This window comes from Pongo abelii, chromosome 18, assembly GCF_028885655.2.
Source record: "Pongo abelii isolate AG06213 chromosome 18, NHGRI_mPonAbe1-v2.0_pri, whole genome shotgun sequence".
Taxonomy (NCBI): domain Eukaryota; kingdom Metazoa; phylum Chordata; class Mammalia; order Primates; family Hominidae; genus Pongo; species Pongo abelii.
The window spans coordinates 19,998,438-20,021,930 of record NC_072003.2 but is presented as its reverse complement, the minus strand read 5'-3'; the positions used below and the strand labels follow the sequence as shown (position 1 = coordinate 20,021,930).

The 23,493-nt window shown below is 43.8% G+C and overlaps 1 protein-coding gene across 9 annotated transcripts in view; it reads right to left on the bottom strand.

Annotated features, from left to right (window-relative positions):
• Window positions 1-23,493, bottom strand: part of LOC129050925 (ubiquitin carboxyl-terminal hydrolase 31-like) — a 58,872-nt gene that overhangs the window by 22,794 nt on the left and 12,585 nt on the right. For 4 of the 9 annotated variants that reach the window (XR_010137830.1, XM_054534791.2, XM_054534794.2 and 1 more), the window contains exons 2-5: window positions 16,215-16,352; window positions 14,570-14,658; window positions 14,384-14,476; window positions 13,619-13,734 (exon numbers count right to left, since the gene is read on the bottom strand). Coding sequence is in view for 6 of the 9 variants with exons in the window: in XM_054534791.2 (XP_054390766.1) it covers window positions 13,623-13,734; window positions 14,384-14,476; window positions 14,570-14,658; window positions 16,215-16,352 (432 nt within the window). In the remaining 3 variants the exon portion in view is untranslated. The other 5 variants (XM_054534790.2, XR_010137831.1, XM_054534795.2 and 2 more) reach the window with 5 other exon arrangements.

Genomic DNA, 23,493 nt, shown 5'->3' with positions numbered 1-23,493 from the left:
AATACATTAGCTAGACATGGTGGCATGCAGCTGTAGTCCTAGCTATTTGGAAAGCTGAGGAAGGAGAATCACTTGAGTCCAGGAGTTTGAGGTAAGCCTGGACAGCAAAGTGAGACCCCATCTCTATTAAAAAGAAAGAGAGAGAGAAAGGTAGGCAAGCAGGCACAAAGGGAGGGGAGGGGAAGGGAAGGGAGGGGAGGGGAAGGGGAAGGGAGGGGAGGGGAAGGGGAGGCGAGGGGAAGGGGAGGGGAGGGAAGGGAAGGGAAGGGGAGAAAAAATTTTAAAAAGTGAGTAATTTGCCCAAATTCACACAGTAAATGGCAGAGGCAAGAAAAATAAAAAAATGATAACAGGCCAGGCATGTTGGCTGTCACCTGTAGTTCCAGTACTTTGGGAGGCCAAGGGAGGAGGATCTCTTGAGCCCAAAAGTTCGAGACCAACCTGGGCAACATAGGGAGACTTCCATGTCTACAAAAAAATTTAAAAATTAGCAAGGCATGGTGGCATGCACCTGTAGTCCCAGCTACTTGGGAGGCTGAAGTGGGAGGACCGCTTGAGCCTAGGAGGTCAGGGTTGCAATGAGCTATGAGTATGCCACTTGCACTCCAGCCTGGGCAACAGAGTGGGACACTGTCTCAAATGAAAAAAAGAAGGAAAAGAAATGATGACAATAATATTAAGGAAAGACAAAAACAAAGAATCCTACCAAGACTCTTGGATTCCAGAACCAACATTAAAAAAATCATGAAACCAAAGTAACCTACTGCTATCCTGAAACAATGATAAATAATCCACAGATCATAAAATCAGGGACTCTGGAGCATCTACATTAATATAATTGTATGTCCCTTAGACTGAAGTTCTATTAAAGCTTAATGACCAAACAAATTAGCTATCGGCATTATTTTGCCTCCACTAAAACCTGAGCAGTAGCAGAAGTACAGATCCAAAATTCTAAAAGCTTTATCATGTGGGCTCCTTTTATAGTAGTAGGTGGTTGTGATTTTCTCGTTTCTTGTTTCCTTTTCTCTATCCTTTGGGGGAGCCATCTGTAAGTGTTTGGTTTCAAGTTTCAAAAACAATCTCCATGGCCTTGAACAATGGGTTAAAAGGGTTGTCCACATGTGAACTGAACAAACGAACAAGTTATAGAAAAACTTTCCAGGCTGGGCATGGTTGCTTATGCCTGTAATCTCAGCACTTTGGGAGGCTGAGGCGGGTGGATCACCTGAGGTCAGGAGTTCGAAACCAGCCTGGCCAACGTGATGAAACCTCTGTCTCTACTAAAAATACAAAAATTTAGCTGGATGTGGTGGTGGGTGCCTGTAATCCCAGCTACTAGGAGGGCTGAGACAGGGGAATCACTTGAACCTGGGAGGCAGAGGTTGCAGTGAGCTGAGATCATACCATTGCACTCCAGCCTGGGCGACAAGAGTGAAACTCTGTCTCAAAAAAAAAAAAAAAAAAAAAAAAAAAACAAACAACAGAAAAGAAAAAACAAAGAACATTCCAAAAGAAATTTCTTCCGGCCATTTTCTTAGGAAACATCAGTGCTGCAAATTAATCCTTCCATCCAAAGTCCTGTCTTCTAACATTTTACATCTGTATATGTGTTTTACATAGTTGTTGAATTGCTCTCATATTCAGTATGTCTTGGTATTTCAATGCCTCCATTTCCTTCTCTATAAAAAATTTTTTTTTTTAATTTTAAAAAGGAAGCAATAAAGTGCTTATTCCAGTATCTGGGCTGCTTGAATGATAGCACTGTTGTTAATCATATTATCATTCATTCATTCAACAAACACCTAGGTAGCAGCATGAGAGCCAATTTTCTATCAATTATTGGTCCTAAAGTGGAGATCCAGAGTTTCCATGTACAGCAGCAGCAACCTAGCTAGAAATAGAAGACAAGGCTGTCATCTGGAAGTGGTGACGGGGAAGGGCAGCTGACAGATGCTTAAGAAGGCTTAAACCATCCTGCTGCTGCTGTTGCTTGGTCTTTTCAGAAAAGGAAAGCATTGGTTGGGTGCCCTGGCTCACGTTTGTAATCCCAACACTTCAAGAGGCCGAGGCAGGAGGATCTATTGAGGCCAGAGTTCGAGATCAGCCTGAGCAAAATAGTAAAACCTTGGGTCTAAAAAAAAATTTTTTTCTTAAGTCAGCCAGATATGGTAGCGTGTACCTATAGTCCCAGCTACTCGGGAGGCTGAGGTCAGAGGATCACTTGAGCCTAGCAGTTCAAGGCTGCAGTAAGGTGGAATCATGCCAGTGCACTCCAGGCTGGGTGACAGTGCAAGACTAAAAAATAGAAGGAAAAAAGTAAAGACAAGTACTGTTACCACCATTCAATTGATAAGAAATTTGAGGCTGGCCTAGCTCCAGTGACTTCTCAAAATTACAAGACTAGGGGCCGGGCACAGTGGCTCGTGCTTGTAATCCCAGCACTTTGGGAGGCCAAGGTGGGTGGATCACAAGACAGAAGATCGAGACCATCCTGGCTAACACAGTGAAACCCTCTCTCTACTAAAAAAAATACAAAAAATTAGCCAGGAGTGGTGGCATGCACCTGTAGTCCCAGCTACTAGGGAGGCTGAGGCAGGAGAATCACTTGAACCCGGGAGGCGGAGGTTGCAGTGAGTTGAGATCACGCCACTGCACTCCAGCCTGGGTGACAGAGCAAGACTCCATCTCAGAAAAAGAAAAAAGAAAAAACAAATTACAAGACTAGGGTATGGAAAATCAGACCCCCTAGAAGGCACTGAGCTGCCTTGGGGCAGAGACTTTGCTCAAAGAGTTTAACACTATCTCCAAGGCATAGACACAGTGCCCGAGACACAGTTCCCAACACACAGCAGGTCTTAGGCAGGTTCCCCAGGAGCAAAGCCTGAATCAGGGACTTATGCCCTGCTTTATTGAGGGAGTGCGCTTGTTACCAGAAAGGGGGCCCAATCTAGACCCCAAGAGAGCGTTCTTGGATCTCATGCAAGAAAGAATTCAGGGTGAGTCCACAGAGTAAAGTAAAAGCAAGTTTATTTAAAAAGAAAAGGAATAAAAGAATGGCTGCTCCATGGGCAGAGCAGCCCTAGTTGGCTATTTTTATGGTTATTTCTTAATCATATGCTAAACCAGGGATGGATTATTCATGAGTTTTCCAGGAAAGGGGCCAGGAATTCCTGGAACTGAGGGTTCCTCTTCCTCTTAGAGTATATAGGGTAATTTCTGGATGTTGCCATGGCATTTGTAAACTGTCATGGCGCTGATGGGAGTGTCTTTTAGCATGCTAATGCATTATAATTAGCATATAATGAGCAGCAAGGATAACAAGAGGTCACTTTCATCACCATCTTGGTTTTGGTGGGTTTTGGCTGGCTTCTTTATTAAATCCTGTTTTACCAGCAGGGTCTTTTATTTATTTATTTTTGAGACAGAGTCTCACTCTGTCACCTAGGCTGGAGTGAAGTGGCATGATCTCGGCTCACTGCAACCTCCGCCTCCTTCGTTCAAGCGATTCTCATGCCTCAGCCTCCCAAAGAGCTGGGATTACAGGCGCCTGTCACCACGCCCAGCTAATTTTTGTATTTTTAGTAGAGAGGGTTTCGCCATGTTGGTCACGCTAGTCTTAAACTAGCTGGTCTTGAACTCCTGACCTCAGGTGATATGCCCACCTTGGCCTCCCAGAGTGCTGGGATTACAGGTGGAAGCCATGGCGCCCGGCCATCAGCAGGGTCTTTATGACTTGTATCTTGTCCTGCTGACCTCCAACCTCATCCTGTGACTAAGGATACCTAACTTCCTGGGAATGCGGCCCAGCAAATCTCAGCTTCATTTCACCCAGCTCATATTCAAGATGGAGTCACTCTTGTTTGAACACTTCTGACACCCTCAGGAGAAAGGGAGTGAGGGAAGTGAGATAGAAAAGGAAAGGATATAGATTCAGCAGAAGCCTGTTCTCCGACCAACTCCACAAGGAGCTCTGAGGCATGAGGCCGTCACATAGTTACCAGCCTGTATCAAGGGGCCAACTTTACATATGGCCTCTCCTTTGTCAGGGGGCTGCCCTTGGGGAGGGTGCATAGTGTAACCTCCCAGGCATTTCTCAGCACCATCAGCTGAGCACAATTCCCTGGCATCTGCCTTAGACTCCTACGTGGGATCCAGGTGGGAAACCAATAGTATCCAGGACAATGCTCAATAGATATTTGTTGGATGAATGACTCATAACTAGAACACAATTCTCCTACTCTCTATATATCTTTTCTCTATACCCAAGAGAGGACTTTCAACCCACAAACATTTTACAATCATCATCTCTAATTCAGAAACCTTCCCCAGCACAACTAAACAGCCTGGCAAGAGTCACATCTGACCGTGTTTAATTACCACTTTGGAGGAGGAAGGACACGCTGTTGAGGTTTTAAGCTACAGACTAATACTTTCACCCATCATCCAAGGCCACCACAAATTAACAGTTGCATTGGGTTTTTGTCTGACAGCTGGACAAAGCCAATTCATGTCAAGGGAACTGAGACATAACATAAAAAGTCCACTAGAATTTTATCTCCTGGAGAGGGTATTTGCTTCTCACATTCTTGTACTGCCCCTGGGCAGAGAACTCCGCCTAGGGACTAATATACGTTTCACACAAAATCAGTGTTAAAGCAGGAATGTGTAGTACAATCATTCCTGGCAAGAGAAATCAAGCCAGGTCTTTCCACCTTTTTTCTTTTAATTACACCCATTCTCCATTCAGCTCTCAAATGCCCTGCCATTCTGGTAGAGCTGCTAGCAGCCCTCATCTACCACCACTCTGTTCTTGCTCTTTATCTCACAAACAAAAGTAGCCCATATGAGAGAAAGAGAATTTCACAAGAGAAGGGTTACAATGTGATCCTTTCCAAAAAGGAGAGATCCATCCCGTTTCCACCCTGCTGCCAGAGTGAGCTCCTGCTAATATGCTGATGTTAAGATCCTGCTTAAAACCGTTCAATCTTTGGACAACATGTGCACTCTTTCATAGGGCTCACAAGGTTTGATGTAGGAGGTTTTACACCTGCTCTCCCTCCAGCCACACTGACTTTCTTTCAGTCCCTCCAGTCTGCCACAGGATCTTTGCATATGCTGAATGCACTCACCTCCAGCTACTCCTTCAGCTCAGAGCTTAAATGTTATATCTTGAGCTCCCTGTCTCACTCAGATCTGCTCTGGTTGTCACAGCACGTTTTCTTCATGGCACATCACAGTTACTATAGTTTTATGTGGGTGTTCTCCAATGCAGGTGCACCAGAAGAAAGCTCTTAGTTTGATGATTATCAAATAGCTAGCTCTACTTCTCAGTTAGTTCCTGGCATGGAGGGAATAAAGGATACACTCTCTCATTTTAGAGATGAGGAAATTGAGCTGGATAGGAAACAATATTTATCTGAGGTCACATGGTTTGTTGGTTAATTGGCTGATTTTTTAAAGACAAGATTAGCTATTTTCTCCTGAAATATTCAACCTTTTGCAGCAAACATCCTGTGTTACCACCTCAGCTCTAAGGACTGCTGTCTTCCTGATTTACTGCTGGCCAGGGAAGAGTGCCCTGGAACTCAGTGAAGAACCACATAGGAACCTCATAAGGAGGTGGGGCGTGGTGGCTCACGCCTGTAATCCCAGCACTTTAGGAGGCTGAGGCTGGTGGATCACATGAGGTCAGGAGCTCGAGACTAGCCTGGCCAACATGGCGAAACCCCGTCTCTATTAAAAATACAAAAAAATTAGCCGGTGTGATGGCATGCACCTGTAGTCCCAGCTACTTGGGAGGCTGAGGCATGAGAATCACTTGAACCTGGGTGGCAAAGGTTGCAGTGAGCCGAGATCAAGCCACTGCACTCCAGCCTGGGCAACAGAGCGAGACTCCATCTCAATTAAAAAGAAAAAAGAAAGAAAGAAAAAGAAACCTCATAAGGGCTCTGTAGATCTTGCTGTTTCCATCACCAATCTCTTCTAGGAGTGCCTTCCTCAATCTCTTGAAATTATCACATTTCCCATCCACACTCTCCCCCAGCATCACCTCAAAGCTTATCTTTAAATCATATAAAATAAAACAATTTATCAACATAATATTAATGGCTAGCCTTTATTTAGCACTGACTGTAATGTGCCAAGCCCCATGCTGAGCATGTTACACATCTTAATCCATGAGCTCATGTGCTCAACAAGGCAGGCCAGGCAGAGGCCATTCTCTGGGGGAAGGGGAGGGCACAGCATCTTGCCTGAGGTCACACAGCTGCTGAGTGGCAGCTCCTGGCTTTACACCCAGCTTGGTCTGACGTGAAAGTCCATGGACTACCGTTATCGTGTTACTCTGAGGTGATTAGTTCCAGATTGGGACACAGTCTTTTATCCTCTCAGCCACAGGACTTGGTCCCCGGCTCCATGACAGTCTTCCAGAATGTACATGGGCCTTCATGAGCCAAGACATCTGCATAGAGCAAGCATCAAACTAGTATACAGGAAAAGGGGGTAATGCAAAGTCTGATAGACTCCATGTCCTTGTTGAATATCTCTCCACATTGACACAAAATCACATAAAGAGAATGTGTTCTGGGCCAGGCACGTCGGCTCGTGCCTGTAATCTGGCACTTTGGAAGGCTGAGGCAGGCGGATCACTTGAGGTCAGGAGTTTGAGACCAGCCTGGCCAACATGGTGAAACCTGATCTCTACTAAAAATACAAAAATTAGTTGGGCATAGTGGTGGGTGTAATCCCACCTACTCGGAAGGCTGAGCCAGGAGAATCGCTTGAACCTGGGAGGCAGAGGTTGCAGTGAGCCAAGATCAGGCCACTGCACTTCAGCCTGGGCAACAGAGTGAGACTCCGTCTCAAAAAAAAAAAAAAAAAAAAAAAGATGAGTTCCACTGCTTGTGATTGTAGATGACTTTGCTCTTTGCTTCTTGTGTTTTTCAGTTTCCAATAATGCACATATTAACTTTTTTTAAATGAAGGTTACTTAAAAAGAAAAGAAAATGAGCCCCACACAAAGGGTACACATGGACATATAGAGCGGAATAATAGACACTGGAGACTCCAAAAGGTAGGAGAGTGCGAGGGGAATGAGAAGTGAAAAATTACCTATTGGGTACAATGTTCACTATTCAGGTGATGTTTACCCTAAAATCCCAGAATAGGCATGTAAGAAATCTTCACTTGTACCCCGTAAATCTATAATTTTTTTTTTTTTTTTTTTTTTTTTTTTGAGACAGAGTCTCACTCTGTTGCCCAGGCTGGAGTGCAGTGGTACAACCTCGGCTCACCACAACCTCTGCCTCCTGGGTTCCAGCGATTCTCCTGCCTCAGCCTCCTGAGTAGCTGGGATTACAGGGGCCCGCCACCATGCCTGGCTAATTTTTGTATTTTTGGTAGCAACGGGGTTTCACCTGAACTCAGGTGATCTGCCCACCTTGGCCTTATGAAAATTTTTTAAATATATTTTTAAAAAAGAAAATGAGCTCCCTCTGTAACCAGCACTCCCATCATCAAAAACAGTTGGCTTTTTGACTGCCTGGCATTCATTCCAGCTTCTCCTTTTCATGGCAGTGCCCATTTTCTTTTTTGAAGCTTAAAAAATATGTAATGGGTACAGTGGCTCATGCCTGTAATCCCAGCACTTTGGGAGGCAGAGGCAGGTAGATCACATGCGGTCAGGAGTTCGAGACCAGCCTGGCCAACATGGTGAAACCCCATCTCTACTAAAAATACAAAAATTAGCCAGGCACAGTGGCACAGGCCTGTAATCCCAGCTACTCTGGAGGCTGAGGCAGGAGAATCGCTTGAACCTGGGAGGCAGAGGTTGCGGTGAGCTGAGATCATGCCATTGCACTCCAGCCTGGCCAACAAGAACGAAACTTCGTCTCCAAAAAAAAAAAAAAATTAACTGGGCATGTCAGCTGAGGAGGCTGATGTGGGAGGATTGCTTGAGCCCAGGAGTAGGATTGCTTGAGACCAGGAGTTCGAGGTTGCAGTGAGCCATGACTGCACCCCTGAATTCCAGCCTGGATGACAGAGTGAAATCCTGTCTCAAGAAAAAATTCAAAACAAAAGACAAAAACAAAAATCAAAATGCAGATTTGGATTCTGTAGGTCCCTAAGGGGGACCTGAGCCTCTGTTTTTCTTACAAGCTCCCAGGCTGGTGCTGGTGCTGCTACCCCAGGCATCACACTTTGAGTACCAAGTGTCTAGCAAGGTGTACAGTGGTTCCAGGGCTCTCTAAGCACAAAAGCCACTCACACATCACCCTCACAAGGCCAGGCCCACATGCAGGACAGATGCTGCTTTGGGTCAGTTTGCTCAGAACATCTAGGCCTTCCTACAATCACAAGTCACCCCCTGTCTCCCCACTCGGATGGCAGAAGGTGTTCCCGGGGCACAGAAGGAAACATACTGTCACTCAGGGCCACCCCAGATGCTCCCTCAGCCTCAGATGGAGTCAGTCTGAGACCCCCTGAGCCAAGTTGCTCCCACTCACCCCTCCTTGTCCAGAGCCCAACCCCTGTGCACTGAGCCTCCTTTCAAAATAAAGTCGCAGAGCCCCCCACCCCCACTTTCCGTTGCACCTGAGGCAATTATTATTTGTCAAAAACAAGAACCGCCAGCTGTGCGTAGCATTCAGCTTGCTGTTCTTAAAATGCCTTATAATCATTTCCCTCGGAGAAGAAGTCTCTAGCCCCACAATGGTTCTGCACAGCCAATCACAATGTAGTCCCGGACCCATGTTTTGATAAGACAATCTGACACTGTCAGTCAGAGGGATTCAAGACTCTTGCTGCAGGGAGGAGGGAGAGAGGAAGAGAAAAGGAGAGAGAGAGAGAGAGAGAAAGCATATGCCTCTTCTCCCTCTGGAAGTGCAGCTGACTGCAGAGTCTCCCAGGAGCCTGTCCCTGCAGAGGCCTTGACAAATGTCAACAGACAGGACGAGATTTCTGCTTCTCCAATGCCTGTAGGCCCCATCCCACCCCAGCTATACTCACACTCATTTCTTGTTTGTTTGTCTCTCAAGCTCCATTCAGAGAGTATGGAGATGTCTTCTTGGTTTAAATTAAAGTTGAAGCCTGGCCGGGTGTGGTGGCTCACGCCTGTAATCCCAAAACTTTGGGAGGCCGAGGTGGGCAGAACACAAGGTCAGGAGATCGAGACCATCCTGGCTAACACGGTGAAACCCCGTCTCTATTAAAAATACAAAAAATTAGCCCAGCATGGTGGCGGGCGCCTGTAGTCCCAGCTACTCAGGAGGCTGAGGCAGGAGAATCCCTTGAGCTCAGGAGGTGGAAGTTGCAGTGAGCTGAGATCACACCACTGCACTCCAGCCTGGGTGACAGAGTGAGACTCAGTCTCAAAAAACAAAACAAAACAAAACAAAACAAAAAAAGTTGAAGCCAAGAGGGAAAAGTTGGAGGGCACTTGGAGGAAAAGGGAGGCCCTCTATGGCAGCCAACCTGCAAGATGGTCCCAATTGTTCTTGCCTTCAGGTATTCATTCCCTTGTGTGGCATCCCCCACCACACACAGACCAGGGCTAGTCTGCATCATGAATAGAATAGGGTTGTGCTTGCTCTCTCGCTCTCTCTCTCTATCTCTCGGAAACCAGCTGCCATGTTGCAGAGACATTCAGGCCTTCAATGGCGAGGTTTGCATGGGGAGGAACAGCCCCCATGTGAATGAACTTGGGAGCAGAGTCTTCTCTGGTTGAGTCCCAGTGTGACAGCAGCTCTAGCCAACAGCCTGACTGTAGCCTCATGAGAGGTCCTGAGTCAGAACCACCCAGCTAAGCTGCTCCTGGGTTCCTGACCCATAGAACCTGTGAGATAATAGGTATTTACTGTTTTCAGCTACTACATTTGGGGTAATTTTTTACACAACAATAGATGATGAGTACACTATCCCAAATCAATCCACAAATTTGATGTCCCCACAAGTGTGGGGTGTGTCTTTCAATTTTTTGAGACAGGGTCTCGCTCTGTCACACAGACTGGAGTGGAGTGGCAGTTACAGCTCACTGAAACCTCAACCTCCTGGGCTCAAGCAATCTTCCCACCTCACCCTCCCCAGTAGCTGGGACCACAGATTTGCACCACCAAAGCTGGCTAATTTTTTAATTTTTGTAGAGACTAGATCTCATTGTGTTGCCCAGGTTGGTCTCAACCTCCTGGGCTCAAGTAATACTCCCGCCTAGGCCTCTGAACATGCTGGAATTACAGGCATGAGCCAATGTGCCCAGCAAGTATGGGGTCTTTCTATGGCAAGATGTGGTGCCCACCACTATGAGAGACAAAGATGATATTATTATTAATAATAGGCCAGTAATGGTGCCTCACACCTGTAGTCCCACCTACTCAGGAGGCTAAAGTGGGAGGATTGCTTGAACCCAGGAGGTTGAGGCTACAGTAAGCCATGATCACATCACTGCACTCCAGCCTGGGCAACACAGCAAGACCCTGTTCCTAATAATAATAATATCTAATATTTGAGTAAGCCTTACGTGGAGCCAGGCATCATTCTAAGCATGTTGCATGCATGAACTCATTTAATCCCATAGCCATCTATTATTATTATTCCTGTCATGCTCATCAGCCAGAAGCCACCAGAAACACACCTGTAGTTGAACAGAAATGGGTTTAGTAACCAGTTGCAACAAGGGAGACCACACACCATGGGGAGTGGGAGCTGTCTCCCAGTAAGACTGTGTTGGGGGGCTTCTGGTTAGCTGGCAGAAAGCAGTGTTAATTCTACAGCTGGGCATCATCATAATTTTTATGTAGGAGGCAGGAGGGATAGAGTGGGGCTAAAGCTGTCATTGGAAAAGCAGCAGTAACTGCATGTGTCAGTCAGAGGAAGAGGATGCGTTTGCCCATTGTTTTGTGGTTTGCCCACTGCTCATACTTTCATGCTCAGATAGGATTCATTACAGACTGTCTTGTTTTTGTCTTGTTTTATCATGGTCAGCATGACATCTTCCAGTGTGACCGTCCTGTGAAATTGCTTAAGTAGGGAATACCACAGCCTAGCAGTAGTACCAGGCCAGCTACTAGCTGACAACAATCAAGACTGGGCTCCCAGCCAGGCACAGTGGCTCACGCCTGCAATCCCAGCACTTTGGGAGCTCAAGGTGGGCAGATCACTTGAGGTCAGGAGTTGAAGACCAGCCTGGCCAACATGGTGAAACCCCTTCTCTACTAAAAATGCAAAAATTAGCCGGGCATGGTGGCATAAGACTGTAATCCCAGCTACTCAGGAGGCTGAGGCACGAGAATCGCTTGAACCCAGGAGGTGGAGGTGGTAGTGAGCCAAGATCGCGCCACTGCACGATCCAGCCTGAGCAACAGAGCCAGACTCTGTCTCAAAAATAAAATAAAATAAAGACTGGGCTTTCCTTTTCTTATCCCCATTTTATAGATGGAAAATCTGAGGCCAAAATAAGTTCGGTAGTTACGTTGCCAAGCCTGGGTGGAACTGTAGAGCTTCTCAGACTGTCAGTGCTGCAGGGCCAGCTTTGCTTTGTCTTCTTTTGTTTGCCAATCCATCGTGGGCCAATACTTTCATAAAATACAATAAAAGTGAATTACTAGAATAACGATCATGCATTTAGATGTTTTAGCAATGTTAAATTGCTATCCTTCTAAACAGGTACCCTCAAGTTCTGTATTATCTGGTCTCAGACAAGGAACAGTTCTCAGGCCATTACTGACCACAGACCACACTTTGGGCAGCTCTAGAAGTTGTCTGATCAAGAGTTTTCCAGGCTGGGCATGATAGCTCACACCTCTAATCCCATCACTTTCGGGAGGCTGAGGGCGGGCAGATCACTTGAGGTCAGGATTTCGAGACCAGCCTGGCCAAATGGTGAAACCCCATCTCTACTAAAAATGCAAAAATTAGCTGGGCATGGTGGCAGGTGTCTGTAATCCCAGCTACTTGGGAGGCTGGAGAATCACTTGAACCTTCCCACTACTTGGGAAGCTGAGGTGGGAGGACTGCTTGAGCCCACAAGGTTGAGGCTGCAGTGAGCCATGATTGCACCAATGCACTCCAGCCTCGGCAACAGAGTGAGACCCTGTCTCAAACAATCCATCCATACATACATACAAACAAAACAAACAAAACAGAAAAACAAAAGATGGAGAGGAGAACACGGGAGACATTTAAGACTTCATTATATGCTCAGCCGTGCTGTCTAGTGAAAAAGCACTGGATTGGGCATGCAGGTTCCAGTTCAGCCTGTCACCAACCAGCCCTGCAAATCTGAACAAGTCCCACGGCTTTTCTGAGCCTCTTTCAAATAAGGGAGTTGGACTGGACCCCTGAGTTCCCCTCTACCAGCACTAACATTCTGCGAATCTACCAGGTAAAAGGGGTTGGTGGTATATTCTACAAATAGTCCAGCAAAAATGTTCCTGGCACATTTTCCTTCTAATGAATTTAATGACCATGTTGTTTTTCTGCCGGTGAACATGCAAGTAAAATTCACTTTCTTCAGCAAACTGAGGTCAACAGCAAACTTGTAATTATTTCACCAATTTAAACCACATGCAAAAGGAGCCAGACAGTGCTGGAAGCTCTAAAGATGCAACCAGATTTGCCCTGGACAGCACCGAAGCCTTGCTCCCTCCCTTTCTGCCTTTCCCTCATCCTGAAGGGAAGAAAGAGCCAACGGGCTTTTCAGAGTAGGAAAGAATATGAACATTTTATCAACATGCCAGTACTTGGCCTGCAAAAATATGAGATATTTGCCATATTAGGGCAACACTGCTGGCTGTGTTTGTTTTACTGTGGTAACTTCCCAAATGAGGCCACATGAGGCCGAAGTACAAAACACCTTTATTAGTCCAGGGATTACACAGTAGCTTCCAGAAGCTACTATCTAGGGAAAGCAATTTAGCTACTGAGTCATCTTTCCTTAATAAATCTTAAATAAGGAATGTTTTTCCAGATAAAATAATAATAGTAAATTGAATAAAAGCTATCTGCAAAAACATGTCAAGTCCAAACAGGTCAAAAGTATTTTTGGTAAATTTCAACATAACTGCTTATCAAACATTTACCCCAAAAGGGATGCGGCATGGGCACAACTTCCCTTTCTCTTCTCTAAACAAGGTAAGAGACTCTGGTCCAGCCGTAATGAGAAAACAAAACGTATTGAGCATCTATTACATACAGAACACGGTACTAGCAAGATATCCACTCTTATCACCACAATGGGAAGGGGTATTCTAGTGTCACTGCTTAAGTTTTCAAAGCCTCTTTGAGTATCAAACACCGTGAGGACGCCCCAGCGCCCACATACACATCCACAGGAATGATTTAAGAAGGGTTAAGTAATTATACCTTATGAACAAAGCTACAAGAAGGTCTTGGTGTAAAGTCACAGCTTCTTTTAAAATTACATACACGATTAAATGAAACATGAAAAGTTTCTCTATACATTTTATTCTTTGGGGTCTTGATTTTTTTCCCTCAACTCTAAATGCAACTGGTTTTAAATCTCTATCCAACCATACTTGGCAAAGAACTATAAAAAATTCTAAGAGAACAGAAAGCAATACTTTTGTGGCTCATGTGTAACTGGTCTTAGCAGACTTATTACCTGATCAGTGGGGATCTTTGTTTCCATAGACACTGCTTCCCGAAGTCTGGCAACAGTCCCAGACAGAGGTACGGCCACACCAATCCTCATGCAGTGAGAACATTTGCCTTGATACACTACAGTGACAGAGAGAGGCTTGTACAGATCAAAGTCAGATCTTCTCATTAGTCACTTATTTCGACTAAAATATAGAAGATGCAAAATAAACCTGAGATGAAATCAACAAAAAACTAAAGCTAACCCACACTGTTACTCGGAAGCCCAAATGGAAAAATTTCACTTGGCTCTAAGCAGAACTATCAATCCTCGAGATCTTTGGAAAAGGCAATCTTCATAAAATGAACATTCTATGAAGCAAACAAAAATATATCTACACTTGATTCTGTGCTTTGTATTTTCTTTAGAACAGCATAACTCCTGGAAATGTTGAGAAATTGTTCAAAATAAAGCAACTAAGAAACAAGAAATGTAAAGTAAGGTCTCTAGAGAATCCTGAAGTCACTCAGCAGCCCTCCCCATCCCCCGATACTATGTGTGGATGACAAACCGGGCCAGACTACACAGCCCCTGCTTGCCTCATGTGCCTGCTCACCCTGCAAACTCAGGAGGGCATTTATTCTTGTAAGGTTGTAGCAATGACTGTATTCAATCCCATTATTAATCCCATTACCTGTCTAAATAAGTAAGAAGACCTAATAGGAGCCTACAGAGGAAAAGGGATACCATAAGAAAATACAGTCTTCATTTTACTAAATCCATTCTTACCTTGTGTGGGGTAGAGGAATTGGCAAAGAAATGCAAAGGAAAGGATCAAAAGTGTTGCTCTGTTTCTGACAATGAGGACACGTCAAAGAAGATCTTCAAAACAAAAAGGTAAGACGCTTCACATTAAAATCACCCAGAACGATGTGAGGTAAACAAAATAAGTGGAAACATCTGATTTTCTCATACCTATATTGGGCTTGAAAGAGTTCTTGTACAAAAGTGCTACAGACAGGAAAAGATGGTCCCTCAGGCATCATATCAGTCTCTGACGGTGGCTAAAAAAAAAGAAAGTACAATTTCACAGACTAGAAAGACCAATTCTTGGTTGAAGATGAAGCTAGAGAATCACAAATGATCTTGACTTCCTTTACAAGCTATGCATCAAGTGCAGATACTTCAATGACGGGCACCTGCTAAAGGAGCCAGAACACAGCAGGTAGGATGTGGGTCGCGTGGACTCATCCCCTCACACAGACTCTGCCAGCGATCGTCTCTGCACAGCACTCAGCCGGGCAGCTCCCCTTCCCCAGGATGCTCCAGTTTCCCTCCAATTCTCAAAGCCCCCATCCCAATCTCCTCTAAGAAGTAATCCCCAACCACTTTAAAAGTACTAATCCTGGCCGGGCACAGTGGCTCATGCCTGTAATCCCAACACTTTGAGAGGCCGGGGTGGGTGGATCACTTGAGGTCGGGAGTTCGAGACCAGCCTGACCAACATGGAGAAACCCCATCTCTACTAAAAATACAAAATTAGCCGGCTGTGGTGGCACATGCCTGTAATCCCAGCTACTCAGGAGGCTGACGTAGGAGAATCACTTGAACCCAGGAAGCAGAGGTTGTGGTGAGCCGAGATTGCGCCACTGCACTCCAGCCTGGGCAACAAGAGCGAAAGTCTGTCTCAAAAAAAAAAAAGTACTAATGCTTCCCATGCCTAAATTCCCTAGTACCTATTAGTTGTGCTGTGTATGTTGATGCCTAATCACACTCTACTTCATGTTGTATTTAACTTTTCATGTCCCTCCGCCTAACAATTAGTTACTGAGCACCTGCTACCACATGCAGAGAGCACTGTACAGAACATTAGGATACAAAGATAATAAGACCCAGTGCCTGACCTTGAGGATGTCTCAATTTGGTGGGAGTGTCAGCCACACGCATACAGTCATATGACAGAATAGAGTGTTCAGGCACAAAAGGACCTTGAATCAGAATAATTTAACAACTTACCAAACTTAGAAATTTAAAATTTGAAGTACAGAGCAGAATTATCAAAAACTTTAAAAGCTGCCCAAGGGAAGCAACCCTTTAGTCTAAATTTTTTCCATTATATAAGTCATTTTATCCATATTTGTAAGACTACATGTATAAAATTAAGAATTAATTGCTATGTTTCTCAATAAGAACATTCTGGGGCTCCTATGGTCAAATCCAATCCCAACAGCAGAGAAAATACATACGTTTCCTTTATGATTGTGTATTCATTCCAGTGAACTACAGAGTATGTGTCTTACTAGAATAGAAAGCAAACATATTCTGCTTTAAAAACAGTTTAGTGAAATGGAATCACTTTTTTTAATCTGAAGCTCATCATACATGCAAATGTTTCCCCTCTCATTAGACTATAAATTCCTTGGGGACAACAGCTCTTGTATCTTACACTGCCAGCACAGTAGTAAACAAAATGAAATGTCCTTTAAGTAGCCATTGAATCTTATACTCACCCAGAGCTTAGTCAATTTCATTGTATTAACGCAATGCAACAAGTCCTCAGTAGAAAAATCTACACACTCTCATGGCTAGCTGACTGCCCTAGGGCAGCATGCATCCTTACCTTCAGAGGAGGCTGGCCACTCTGCTTCACTGAATGGTTGAGGTCTTCATGAACTCGGTCCAAAAGCCACAGCAGAAACTCCTGGGCATCATGCTGGGAATTTCCCCGGTACTGCAGTGCATTCTTTGACACAATAGTCTATGCAGGTAAATAAATCAGCATGAACAGCTGTGAGTTCCTGGCTTTAAAGAAAAACTATTTATTCATAATCCCAAAAGGGATGCAAGATCTCAAGGGTGTTAGAGAGTACTTCCCAGAAGGAGTGAAAAGTAAAAACAGATGCCAGTGTAAAAACCTCACCCCTAGAAACATGTACCAGAACCCTTAAAATACACTTACTCCAGCAATTCTACTTTTAGGAGTGTATCTAAAGAAATCATCAGAACAGCCTGTCAAGACTTCTAAGAAAATATTAATCAGGGTTTATAAAAGGAAATAATTGGTAATAACTTGGACATCTTAAAAAAGAGAATTGGTTAAGAGTAGGAGGAGCTGAAACAGTAAAGATAGTTAAGTTATGATACAACTACATGACATCCTTAAGAAATACTATATTAAGTGAAAAAAGGTTATAAATAAGTCGTGTGAAATGTGAATGTATTCTTGTAAAAATCGTTTAGGGGGTGTAGACATATACATACAAAGAAAAAGTTCTAAAATAACACATACCTACATATTAAGTATTATCTCTGGGTGATAGAGTAACAGGTGCTTTTTTTCCTTCTCACTTTTCATATTTTCTACAATGAATACATGTTACATAACAAAGCAGTTAAAAGTTTTGTTTCAAACTTTACAAGACTGATTTACATTGCTTTTGCTAAAATGCTAAACTTTTATTAGGTAAGATACATAACAGCTTCAAGATTCATCACTCATCAACAAAGATTTAATAAGTGTCTAAGATATTAACAGCCTAGTGAGGGGGACAGGGAGAAAGTCCACGCTTACAGTGTAGTTAATGGGATGGTGGTGATGGATGCCAAGTTTCTCATAGTCAGAGAGGGAAGTTACAGATAAGCAAGGAGGGAAGGCAATGAATCAGCTGAAGTTAGTATAAACTCCTATTTAGCTTAACATAGAGATGAACAGATAAATAATTACAGATATTTATATAAACTTGGGTTCACATCCATATATCTGTACACTGAAAGGCAAAGAAGTAGTGACACCCCAGTAACAATGTGCACATCCAGTGTCCATATCTTGGTTTCTAATACCATTTTCCAATATAAAACTAGGGCACCTTGGAGAAATGGCCGATTCAAGGACATTGGGACAGGGGACACGTCAATGGGACACAGGAACCAATCTAAAAGAACTCCCAACAGCCAAAGCTGGAACAATCTGATCAACAGAATAAACAATATTGGGTTATAACCCAAAGTATAAAAAAGTATTAACTGATATAATTAAATGACTGAATGAATAAATAGGGAGAAGAGACAAATCTTCCTTACAGAGGAATTCCAAATAATTTATATCAATAATCCCCCCTCCAGGAGGTAAAGCTTACCACCCCTACACCTTGAGTGCGGTTTGGGATAGTGACTTACTTCCAGAGACAGGAGAATGGAAAGAGGAGTAGAAAGTAACTTATAGTTACTAACACAGTAACTAACACTGCTTCAGAGAGCTGGGCAAGGTTGACATCATCAGTGGTAAGTCACGTTGCTAGCATGTGCACTTGATATGTGATGAAAAGAACATTTTACCTCTGGTCTTCCTCCCAAAAACCCATGGCTTCAGTCTAATCATAAGGAAAACATCAGACAAAACCCAAACTGAGGGACATTCTGCAAAAAAAAAAAAAAAAAAAAAAAAAAAAAAAAAAAAAAAAATGTGACTGGTGCTTCTCAAAACTATCAAGGTCTTCAAGGATAAGGAAAGTCTGAGAAACAATCACAGACCAGAAGAGACTAAGATGATGTGATGACTAAATGTAATGTGTTATCCCATGGGAGCCTGGAACAGAAAAAAGGCACAAGAGAATAACTGGGGAAACCTGAATAAAGTATCAAATTTAATCAACAGCAATGTACCGGTGTTAGCTTCTTACTTATAACAAATGCACTACAGTGACACAGGATATTAACAAAAGGGAAACTGAGTATGGGCTTCATGGAAACTCTATGCTACCTTTGCCACTTTTCTGTAAATCTAAAACTATCCTAAAAGTTTATTTAAATACGAATATATATATTTACAAACTTTCTATAAATATAAATATGGCAGTTGTGTATATGCGTATCATGGGAAAAGAAGAGAGGCTAATTAAGAAGTAAAAGGATGGTGGTGTTAACTAATAGACAAGAAACCCTTCCAGGAGATGTCATTTGAGCTGGGCCTTGAAGATAAAGAGGCAGGGATTCAAGGCTGAGGAAGCAACATGCACAAACACACAAAGGTACAATATGACACCTTCAAGGAAGACCAACAAGGTAGAAATAGGCCTGAAATTCCAGATCTATTAGACAGAATGGGAGGAGATCAAACAGTAAACAGATTAGGCAGAGTAGGAGGATATGAAACAGTAAAGTCAGATGCCAGCTCAGGAAAGATTTTAAAGGCCACTCAAACATGGCACAGGGAGCCATAAATGAAATGGTAAATTAAGATCATGGGCTCTGGAGCATACAGCCTGAGTTCAGATCTCTGTTGCCCCACTTCCTATTTGTGAGGCCTGGTACTACTCTCCTCCAAAGTAAAATGGATAATAATGACTCAGTGTGATGAACAGATTTTGAGAATGCATGCCAAACATTTCACTTGTAAATGAGATAAAACCAGCACTCAAATTTTAGCCATATTATATATGGGAGTAAAGACAAATCAGGGGGCCGGGCGCAGTGGCTCACACCTGTAATCCCAGCACTTTGGGAGGCCAAGGAGGGTGGATCACGAGGTCAGGAGATCGAGACCATCCTAGTTAACATGGTGAAACCCCGTCTCTACTAAAAATACAAAAAATTAGCCAGGCGTGGTAGTGCCCGCCTGTAGTCCTAGTGATTTGGGAGGCTGAGGCAGGAGAATGGCGTGAACCCGGGAGGCAGAGCTTGCAGTGAGCCAAGATCATGCCACTGCCCTCCAGCCTGGATGACAGAGCGAGACTCTATCTCAAAAAATATATATATATAAATAAATAAAAATTAAAAAGACAGAAAGCAGGGGAGGCAACTGCACAATGGGAGAGTAGTTAGGAAACAAACTAAAGAGGCAAGAAACAATGACAGTCTAAGCTAAAGCAGTGAGGACAGAATGGGAAGGCAGATTTGGGAGAAATTTAGGAATTTGAGTGGTAGAATCAATAGGATTTGTGACCTAATGAATGTGGAGAGGGAGGAAGGAGGCATTAATGTCACTCAGGTGTCTTACCTAGATGATGAGCAACTGGTAGTACCCTGCATCAAGATAGAAAATAAAAAAGGAGGAAGTCCAGGAAAGAGTTCCCAGAATGAGTCCCCCCTTTCGAATCCATTGTAGCTAAAGTTCTACGGAAGCTCTGAATGGAAGGTATCTGGTAAACAACTGAAAAATACAGATCTGTGGGCTCACTGGAGGAGCCTGTGCTAAGGACAAAGATTTGGAATTCAACAGATGGGTGGTGGTAGAAACCTCAACTAAGGCTGAGAGTGCCCAGACATCATCTATAAGAGATCGAGCCAGAGGACAGAATGCAGAGGTAACCTATACTTAGGTGGGGGGCTCAAAGAAGCCCAAGAAAAACACCATCAAAGATGTAGTGAGAAAATCAGGAGAATGGTGTCTAAGAGTCAAATGAAGAGAGCTTCATGAAGAAAAGGGTGATCAACAGTGTGAAATGTTGAAGAATGATAAAGGAGGCCAGAGAACGAAAAACTGTCTACTATATTCCAATTAAGACAACGATAACAGAGGTGAAAAGAAGGAACAGATTTGCGATTTGCATCACAATCTGATGATCAGTTTGATGTGAATCAACAAGAAAATATTCATTTATAGATCTTGAGATTCAGATTCGGGAGGAAAAAAACAAAGGGATATCACAGAGAATATGGAGGTGTCACTGACACAACTTACTGAATAAAATGAGCAAGGGAGAAGGATCCTGATAGCAACAAAGTTTCAAATACCTGGAAGGGACCACTGGATGCCATCTCAGAAACAGGTACACAAGGAGGAACAGGCGTGATGGGAAGTCTTCACCACGGTACAAAGCCTCCCCATTAAATCACCAAATCCAAGTGCTTTTTCCTCAGTCTTCATGTCTATCTCCCTTTAGCATTATATATATGTAAACGGCCCAGGCATGGTGGCTCACGCCTGTAATCCCAGCACTTTGGGAGGCTGAGACAGGTGGATCACCTGAGGTCAAGAGTTCAAAATCAGCCTGACCAACATGGTGAAACTCCATCTCTACTAACACAAAATTAGTCGGGCGTGGTGGCACATGCCTGTAATCCCAGCTACTTGGGAGGCTGAGGCAGGAGAAATGCTTGAACCCGGGAGGCGGAGGTTGCAGTGAGCTGAGAACGCACCATTGCACTCCAGCTTAGGTGAGAAGAGTGAAACTCCATCTCAATAAAAAGAAAAATAATTAAAAAAAAATCTTATTCCATCTTGAAATGGTTTGGCTTATGGCCTTATGTTCCCCTCATTTAGAAGAATCAAAACCAAAGGCATTAGTATGTATAATGGAAGAATGTGAGCTACAGAAGAGAAGATTTCCTAATTAAAAAAAAATGAATAGCTGGGTGCGGTGGCTCATACCTGTAATCCCAGCACTTTGGGAGGCTGAGGTGGGCAGATCACCTGAGGTCGGGAGTTGAAGACCAGCCTGACCAACATGGAGAAATCCCGTCTCTACTAAAAATACAAAATTAGCCAGGCATGGTGGTGCATGGCTGTAGTCCCAGCTACTCAAGAGGCTGAAGCAGGAGAATTGCTTGAACCCGGGAGGTGGAGGTTGCGGTGAGCCGAGATCACGCCACTGCACTCCAGCCTGGGCAACAAGAGTGAAACTCCGTCCCCCCAAAAAAAAGAATTGATAAAAAACATCATTAGCACTAATGAAACCTTGGTTGACTCGGGATGTAAGACAAACATGTAGGTGTCACTATACTGACGGATCGAAAGAGGAAAGCAGATGACACCAAGGTCTCCCATTTCTGACTTAAGTAGGTAATGAACCAGGAACAGAGGAAGAGATTAGGGGACCACAGTTTTGAACAAGCTGCATTTGAGGTATCAACATGATCCCAAGTGAGGTTAAATCTGGTGCTCGGGAAACAGATTTGAGCTGGAAATTTGAATCAGAGCAGCACACGCCTATCACATGAGACAGAACCCAGGGAACATCTGGTAAGAAGGGGAAGCAGCTGGGACAGAATCTTGAACACTGGAAAAGGTCACAGAAAAGCTGCCCGTGAAGAAGCAAAGAGGTGGCAGCCAGGAGAGAGAGAGTGGCATCATACAAGTGAGGACAGACAAACCTCCACGGAGGCGGAAGCAACAATGAAAACTACTGCAGAAAAGGCAAGTCAGGCAGGCTCTGAGGCACATCCTCTAGAACAGCAAATTAAGAGGTTGCTTGCTCATGTAATCTCAATGAAGCAGAATATTTATCAGAGAGGGTTAAAAGAAACAAGGCAAGGGTTTGAATGACTGCCAGAGATCATTCTTGATCACCAAGGAGCTCAGTTATAAAAGGATGGAGGAAAGATGCTGTGACCATCTGGAGGGGACCTTCAGGAGCAGAGGGACCCACAGGCTAAGGGAAGGAGCTAACAGAAAGGAGATATCTGAATAAAGATGATTCTTCAGGCTGGGTACAGTGGCTCAAACCTGTAATCCCAGCACTTTGGGAGGCTGAGGTGGGTGGATGACCTGAGGTCAGGAGTTCAACATCAGCCTCACCAACATGGTGAAACCCCATTTCTACTAAAAATACAGAAGTTAGCCAGGCGTGGTGGTGGGCGCCTGTAATCCCAACTACTTAGGCGACTGAGGCAGGAGAGTTGCTTGAACCTGGGAGGTGGAGATTGCAGTGAGCTGAGATCGCATCACTGCACTCCAGCCTGGGCAATGGACCAAGACCCTTACTCAAAAAAAAAAAAAAAGGTGATTCTTTGGTAAGGGGAAAAGGAGAGATTGATTTAAAAGAGGCTGCAGAGGAACTGGCCTTAAACAGAAGGTAGGTAGGAGAGATGGAAGAGAAGGAGGTAAAGATAGTCCTGGATGCAGATAAACTAGCGATAGGAAAGCAGGGAACCTGGTTTTTTGAGTTTATTTTGTAAAGAAAGTAGAGGACAACTGCCAAGAGGAGCTCTCAGGTGTAACAGGGGTAATGACAATCTCATAGCATAGAGTTGGGCCACACAAACTGTCAGAAGTACAGCAAGCTTCTGTTCTGAATCCTCTCTCTTAATTGACCCCCAATGGGGAAAAAATAGAAAAAAAAAAAGTTTCAGCATAGACATTCCTAACAAATTAACTGAAATCAAACTCTTCCTCACATTTCAAAGCAGATATTTTATACACAGCATCCATTCAGATTTCAGGGTGGAGACTACATTCAATTATCAAGACTGCATTAAATTTATTTACGCTTCTGTCCACTATCACTTCAACTCATCCACACTTATCCACCAACTGCTGTGTTCTAAGGCAGAGTGCCAAGGCTGCTCAACAACATGTTTGTTGGGCACGACCAAACAGGTAACAGAACGTCCACAATCCTCGTAACTAGGGCAAAAACCATTCTGGGTCAACCCCACCCTAAATCACTATATCAGACCCTAAAGAAAATTTAAGGAAAAGAAAATCTCAATACACAAACACAAAAGGTCCTCTTTCTGCCTCTTTTTACCCCTCACAATGGTAACTTATTCCCACTGCAGATACCCAGGGGACTACTTATCTTACCTCTTCCCCAGACAAAACAAAACACAGAAGAATCTAATGGCCAATCCTTTAGTATGTATCACAGAAAAAAGAAAAGCAGTAGGAGTCAAGAATCCTAAGCTCAAGCTCCGGCTCTGCCACAAACCGCTGGTTATCAGAGGCAACTCACTGAACCTGTGATTCGAATCCTGGTTCATCAAATGAGCAGATGAGACCCCTGCATCCCAAATCTTCACCCAAGCCCTTCCCCAAGAGTCCCGGCAAGTGATCTGGTATACGTTTTTGGTCACATCTGATGTTGCTTTGATTTGCCTTTTATGATCTTTTTTCATAATTAAACCTTAGTTTATTTGATGTCCTAAATTAATCTTTCTGTATGTTTGCAGTTTTGAAAAAG